Consider the following 8,509-nt stretch of genomic DNA (forward strand, 5'->3'; position numbering starts at 1 on the left):
CTGCGTAAGGCTAAATGAGACTTGTCATAGCACTTGCATGTTATTGCACTTTTGTTGATTTTGATTGCTTCCATTGTCCTCTTTTGTACGGTGCTTTGGATAAAAGCACCTGCTAAATGTCTAAATGTAATGTAAATGTTTTGTATTTATACCTATTGTGCAAATGACTCCAATAAAACCCTATATAAATGAAATATTTCAGAGCAGAGAAACTAGATTCTGCTCATTTTCCATGATATTTGTGTGTTTTGGTGCCCGTTGTGACCCATAACACGCTCTAAACGGCTGAATCTCAGTATGGCGTGACGTTTCTGCTGATAAACACCTAAAGGCCACGAGAAGTTTGATCTGAAGCAGTTCGTGTGGATTCCCGGAGCGCCGGCTGCAGCTCGTTTTCTCTAATAAGCCTCTTTCTGAAGACGCTTTACCTGACCTTACCGCGAGTCTGCAGAGAGCAAACAACTCACACAAACAAAACCCCCTGAGCACATATTTACACAGCACACACACACACACACACACACACACACACACACACACACACACACACACACACACACACACACACACAGGTATTATAATGCAAACACACATCCAGATTAACAGAAGAGTGTGCTTTAGAACAGAGTTAAGCAGCGTAAGGGATGTTCGTTATACACACACACCTCTGTATAGAAATCTTTTTGAGGACATTCATTGACACAATGCAATCTCTTGCTCCTTCCCTAAACCTACTCATCAGAACTATATATCTCACCCAAACCCTTATCCTAAAACTAACCTTTACCCAAATATAACCTGATCCCTAAAACCAAGGCTTGACCCTCAAACAGGTCTTTAAAGGGGTCTCAGAAAGTGAAGACCAGCCAAAATGTCCTCACTTTACAAAACTGTCTTCACTCCGATGGCACTCACAAAGATAGCTGTACAAGTGCGCACTTACACACTTGCTCACTCTTTTGCACACACACACACACACACACACACACACACACACTCATTTGCTAACCCACTAACTCTCTCACACACACACACACACACACACACACACACACACACACACACTTACTCGCTCACTTACTCTTTCACTCACTCACTCACTCGCACTCTCATACACACACACACACACACACACACACACACACACACACACACACACACACACACACACACACACACACACACACACACACACACACACACTCACTCACTCGCACTCTCATACACACACACACACACACACACACACACACACACACACACACACACACACTTACTCACTCACTCGCACTCTCATACACACACACACACACACGCTCACTCACTCACTCACTCACTCACTCACTCACTCGCACTCTCATACACACACACACACACGCTCACTCACTCACTCACTCACTCACTCACTCACTCACTCACTCACTCACTCACTCACTCACTCACTTACTCATTTGCACTCTCATACGCACACACACACACACACACACGCACACACACGCTCGCTCGCTCGCTCGCTCACTCACTCACTCACTCATTTGCACTCTCATACGCACACACACTTGTTCCCAGTGGGCAGAGAGGCTCCAATTAGACACCTCGAATCCTCTAACGGCGAAGCATCTCTCCTCTCCTGCGCTGAAATAAAGGATCGCCTTTTCATTAGGGTCAATTTGCATATAAAAAAGAGAGATGGCTGATAATTCTAATTTCCAATTAGACTGGAGTGTTAATAATGCATCCGTGAACAGCTGAAGCTCAGAGTCGAGCATTTAATGTGACGCCGTCCTCACTTCACATTTATTGCCTGCAAATTCAGCCTCTTCAACCAGAGCCGGCCACACTAATGCACCACCATTATATATCGCTTTATATTGTTTTATGTATATTCTATCAATCAAGAATCAAAATCCCTGCAGACCTTCCCCATTCAGCACCTTTGTGTTCATTTGTTTTCACGATGTACTGATGTTAATAAAGCCCTCATTGAGATCCAAAGACTCCTGCAGATGTTCCTTCAACACGAGCAGAGAAAATATGAACTCTAAACCTGCTAATAAGCATCTAAAAAACGGCAGGCCGTAATCTGACCTTGCCAAAATATCCTGCATGGTTGTTGTGAAGACACTGAAGGAGCCAAATAAATGTGGAACTTCTGAAAGGAAATAATTGGAGGAGGAAGAGCGTCTGAAGCGCTGAAGGTCAGTCCTGCTCACGGACTTCTGTTTCTCTGTAAACGAGTGTCACCCGGGAGAACAGAAACTGCCTCCTGTAATTGCTGGCGCTCTGCTAATTGGGAGCAATTAAAGAACAGCAGCATGCGACGAGAAGAATGCTGGAAACATTATTTTACAGCAATGAGCCCAAAACACAGCACACTTGACCCGGAGCAGATCGCAACGCATGCGATTCATCACAGCCACAGAATCGCAAGAGTCTTACGTTATTTACTCAAACCTAAAATCTAAGGTTTTTCGGTAAATTATTTATATTTATTTTATACTATGCCATTATATTAATAATGATGATTTTCTGCATTTATATACATAAATAAATAAATAATATATAAATATAAAATATAAATAATCATGGCATTATTTTAAATGTAATATTTCAGTGAATTATTTAATCTTTTTATTTGTTAATATATTATTTATTACTTTATATAGAAATAAATATAATATTTTTAGTATAACATTATTAATATAACAATATATATAATTTCACAATTATATATATAATGTGTAATAGAAAATATAGAAAATATAGAAATTAAGAAAACTGAATTTTTTATACATAAAATATATGAAATAATAGATAAAATATGTAACAAAATATAAAAAATATTAAAATAAAGAAAATTATAAAAAAGTATACATTAAATAAAAATATAAAATATATAAAATATGAAAAAAAATAATTTACATAAAATAAATTACATAAAAATATACAAAACAAATAAAAACATATATAAAATAAATTAAAAATATATATTCTGCATCTGTTTATCTCTCTCTTATATGCTAGAAAATATATAAATTAAGAAAACAGAAATTATTTATACATAAAATAAATGAAATTATATATAAAGTATGAAATAAGATATATAAAATCAATTTATATATATATATATATATATATATATATATATATATATATATAATATATAATATACATATACATAATATATAATATATAATATATATATATATATATAATATATAATATACATATACATATATATAATATATTATATATATATATATATATATATATATACACACACACACACACACACACACACACACACACACACACATATATATATAAATTAAATGTAAAATATGTAGTCTAAAATATTTATTTTAATTTATATAAAATAAATTATATATAAATATATAAAACAAATTAAAAAACAAACTAAATTAATACACTTTGTCTATCTTGCTCTCTCTGATATTCCAATATAAATAAATATTCAAAAGGATTAATAAGTAAATATATGAATACAGAAAAATCGATTGTTCACGTATAAATTAAATAATACAAAAACATTTAAAAAAAAATAACTGCGCTGTTATTTTAATTGCAAGAGTCTGAAGTGCATCAGAGTGAGAAAAGGTTCCACTTTAAGGGTGCAACGCAATAAATAACAATAAAAAATGAAGTCTGGTTTCATTGTAAAGGGCAGTGTTTAAATTATTCTCGGTCCACTGGCTGCTAATTACCTGCTTGAGTTTCTCTCACATAACGCCTGTTTTTCTCCTTCAGACACAATTAAACTTAGACAGAATACTGGTGTATGTGTGTGTTGAGTTTAGGATCATGTTTACTATTACAGTACTCTTCTTTACCAGCACTAAAGCACTAAAGTTGAGTGTTTGTTTGAGCTCCACAAAGGAATGATTCCTCAATGATCATGTGTGTTTCTGAGGAGATGATCACAGTGTGTTTTATTGTGTTCGTACCCCGTTGGCGGTGCTGACGGCCTGATAGTAGACGCTGTAGCTCTTGTGCGGCAGCAGAGGAAGGTTCCAGTAGCCGTCGTAGGTCCGGTTGTCTCCGACGGTGAAGGGCAGCGGCGCCTGGATGCGAGCGGCCGGAAACTCTGCGCTGAAGTAGTACTGCGAGTTGAGCACGGATGCGTTCTGGAAGTGGATGGGAATGGGATAACAGCGCAGGATCTCAGCCGCTCTCTGAGAACGACGCGGACGCTCCTCTTCAACCACCACCTGATACACACTGCAGGAGAAACACACGGAACAACGTGAGCCGATAGATACACTTAAACATAGATATACTTGTCAAATGCAATAGAATATAACTAGATTAAAAAGTCTGTCAAGATAAACTTTAGGTTGGCTTAAGAAAGCCTAGCTTGAAAGTTTAAAGCTGCTGCAAAAGCTTAAAGTTTTGAAATTTATATAGATAGATTAGATGATTAGCATGTTGCTAGCATGATTAGAATGTAGTGAACATGATTCTAACATTTTTCTAATATGTTTAGTATGTTTCTAGCATGATTAGCAAGTTTCTAGCATGATTAGCAAGTTATTAGCATGTTACTAGCATGTTTCTAGCATGATTAGCATGTTTCTAACATGTTTCTAGCATGATTAACACGTTTTTAACATGTTTCTATCATGATTAGTAAGTTGCTAGCATGTTTCTAAGCTGCCTAACAAGTTGCTGGCACATTTCTAACATGTTTCTAGCATGATTAGCAAGTTTCTAACAAGTTGCTAACATGATTAACAAGTTATTAGCATGTTACTAACATGTTTCTACATGATTAGCACATTTCTAACATGTTTCTAGCATGATTAGCAAGTGTTGCTAGCATGTTTCTAGTATGATTAGCATGTTTCTAACATGTTTCTAACATGATTAGCAAGTTTCTAGCATGATTAGCAAGTTTCTAGCATGATTAGCAAGTTATTAACAAGTTGCTAACATGATTAGCAAGTTATTAGCATGTTACTAGCATGTTTCTAACATGTTTCTAGCATGATTAGCAAGTTGCTAGCATGTTTCTAGCATGATTAGCATGTTTCTAACATGTTTCTAGCATGATTAACAAGTTTCTAGCATGAGTAGCAAGTTAACAAGTTGCTAACATGATTAGCAAGTTATTAGCATGTTTCTAGCATGATTAGCATGTTTCTAACATGTTTCTAGCATGATTAACACGTTTTTAACATGTTTCTATCATGATTAGTAAGTTGCCAGCATGTTTCCAGCATGATTAGCAAGTTGCTAGCATGTTTCTAACATGATTAGCATGTTTCTAACATGTTTCTAGCATGATTAACACGTTTCTAGCATGAGTAGCAAGTTATTAACAAGTTGCTAACATGATTAGCAAGTTATTAGCATGTTTCTAGCATGATTAGCATGTTTCTAACATGTTTCTAGCATGATTAACACATTTTTAACATGTTTCTATCATGATTAGTAAGTTGCTAGCATGTTTCCAACATGATTAGCAAGTTGCTAGCCTGTTTCTAAGCTGACTAACAAGTTGCTGGCACATTTCTAACATGTTTCTAGCATGATTAGCAAGTTGCTAGCATGTTTCTAGCATGATTAGCATGTTTCTAACATGTTTCTAGCACGATTAGCAAGTTGCTATCATGTTTCTAGCATGATTAGCACGTTTCTAACATGTTTCTAACTGGCAAGTTGCTAGCATGTTTCTACCATGATTAGCACATTTCTAACATTTCTAGCATGTTTTTAGCATGATTAGCAAGTTATTAACATGTTATTAAAATGTTTTTAGCATGATTAGCAAGTTGCTAGCATGTTTCTAATATGTTTCTAGCATGATTAGCATGTTTCTAGCATGATTAGCACGTTTCTAACATGTTTCTAGCATGATAAACAAGTTGCTAGCATGTTTTTAGCATGATTAACATGTTTCTAACATGTTTCTAGCACGATTAGCAAGTTGCTATCATGTTTCTAGCATGATTAACAAGTTGCTAGCATGTTTTTAGCATGATTAGCACGTTTCTAACATGTTTCTAACTGGCAAGTTGCTAGCATGTTTCTACCATGATTAGCACATTTCTAACATTTCTAACATGTTTTTAGCATGATTAGCAAGTTGCTAGCATGTTTCTAGCAAGTTTCTAGCATGATTAGCAATTTGCTAGCACGTTTCCAACATGATTAGCAAGTTGCTAGCCCGTTTCTAAGCTGACTAACAAGTTGCTGGCACATTTCTAACATGTTTCTAGCATGATTAGCAAGTTGCTAGCATGTTTCTAGCATGATTAGCATGTTTCTAACATGTTTCTAGCACGATTAGCAAGTTGCTATCATGTTTCTAGCATGATTAGCACGTTTCTAACATGTTTCTAACTGGCAAGTTGCTAGCATGTTTCTACCATGATTAGCACATTTCTAACATTTCTAGCATGTTTTTAGCATGATTAGCAAGTTGCTAGCACGTTTCTAGCATAATTAACATGTTACTTGCATTATTAGCATATCTTTAGGAAGTTACTAGCATGTTTTTAACATGATTAGCAAGTTATTAACATGTTATTAAAATGTTTTTAGCATGATTAGCAAGTTGCTAGCATGTTTCTAATATGTTTCTAGCATGATTAGCATGTTTCTAGCATGATTAGCACGTTTCTAACATGTTTCTAGCATGATAAACAAGTTGCTAGCATATTTCCAACATGATTAGCAAGTTACTAGCATGATTCTAGTTGCTAGGCTTGGCTAGATAGTTAAATGGATAAATAAATATTACAATAAAATAAAAAATAATTACATATAAAACATATATAAAATATATAAATAAAAATATGTAATTAATTTCTATATAAATTAAATTATATAAAAATATATACAATAAAATATGTATGTAATATGCCAAATATGTATATGTGTGTGTAATTATAAATGATAAATGTATTTATTACATGAAATATATTCATATGTAAAATATTGTTATATTACATATTTTATTTTATATTTTTATATCATTTAATTTATATATGAATTACTATTTACATATTTTTATTTATATGTTTTATATTACATAATTTATATGTAATTATTTTTTATTTTATTGTAATATTTCTAATCTATTTAACTATCTAGCCAAGCCTAGCAACTAGAATCTTGCTAATGATGCCGGAAACATGCTCCAGTACTTCCAAAAAAGTTAAAGTGAATATTTCAGTGAATTCTTTTCTTTTCTTTCTTTTTTTTGTTATTATATTATTCATTATTTTTTATATTTTTTTTGTGATGGCATTCTGACACAACACCTGTATTATATGCAAGAACGTTTGAGATTCCAGTAGAATCTGGCATTTCATTGCAATTCTTAGCTGAATCACATCTGACTGGCAAATCACAAACACACAGCAGCCAAATGACTCTGACAGTAACATATGAGCATAACGCTGGAGAATCAGCGCTGGGTCCTGGAAAACACAGCGAGTCCATGTTTGCTTCAACAGGACAGTGTTTAGCCAGGATAATCCGCTGGCGGCCGGCGTTGGACCGGCACCGGCGCTGATGTTAGCCAAGAGTCCTCCTCTGAACACATTTAATTAACTGGCTAAAGCCGGCGGCCCGAGGCTCGCGACAGAACCGTCTAATTTACGGCGCCGAGCGGCCGGATCCATCTGCGGGGGATTTAAACAGTATGAAATAAAACCGGATCGCGGTCCTGTCTCGCTATTCTCAGATATTAAAACACTGAACTTTGACACGCAGGCTGAATTTCTGCTCAAGCCCAGAGAAAAAGAGCCAAACGGCAGCGAAACGAGAGCGAAATTACAGAGTCGGGTCTCGGCGCGCTTGATACGGAGGAGAAATAATGGAATACGAAAAGACGGATGGGAAGCTTTTTTTTCTCCAATTCTCCGGGCGGATGAAGAAAGCCGGAGCCGCAGTCTTAGCGAGGATATGAGCCGCCCGAGACACGCTGAGACAAATCAAATGAAGGTGAAATTACGAGCTGCCGGCCGGCGGGTCGCGTTATTACGGCCGGAGTTCCTCCTGCACTTCCTGCAAATCCAGCTGATGGAGAAACACACCACACAAACCAGATCCACCAGAGACGGAGACACACGCCATTGATTCTGAATATTACACACGGATCACAGATTCAGCTTCTGCTCAGACCAGCAGATACTGATCTAACTATCATTCTGTCCATCATCTGTCTATCTATTCATCCAACAAACCATCATCCATCCATCATCTATCTATCATCCAATCAATCATCATCTATTTGTCTATCTATCCATCATCATCTATCCAACCAAGTTAACCATCATCTATCTATCATTCTTCCATCATCTATCCATTCATCCAACCAACCATCATCTATCTAGTCATCTGTCTGTCCATCCATTATTATCTATCTATCTATCTATCTATCTATCTATCTATCTATCTATCTATCTATCTATCTATCTATCTATCTATCCAATCAACCAGCATCTATCTATCCATCCAACCAACCAACCAACCACTATCT

General features: G+C 35.7%; 1 protein-coding gene across 1 annotated transcript in view; it reads right to left on the reverse strand.

Moving 5' to 3' along the window:
* Window positions 1-8,103, reverse strand: part of LOC141300392 (receptor-type tyrosine-protein phosphatase mu-like) — a 166,968-nt gene extending 158,865 nt beyond the window's left edge. Inside the window, exons 1-2 of the mRNA XM_073830663.1 lie at window positions 8,012-8,103; window positions 3,966-4,239 (exon numbers count right to left, since the gene is read on the reverse strand). Coding sequence (XP_073686764.1) covers window positions 3,966-4,239; window positions 8,012-8,103 — 366 coding nt within the window. The remainder of the gene's footprint in view (window positions 1-3,965; window positions 4,240-8,011) is intronic.
* Window positions 8,104-8,509: the final 406 nt, after the last annotated feature.

This window comes from Garra rufa, chromosome 24 (genome assembly GCF_049309525.1).
Source record: "Garra rufa chromosome 24, GarRuf1.0, whole genome shotgun sequence".
Lineage (NCBI taxonomy): Eukaryota > Metazoa > Chordata > Actinopteri > Cypriniformes > Cyprinidae > Garra > Garra rufa.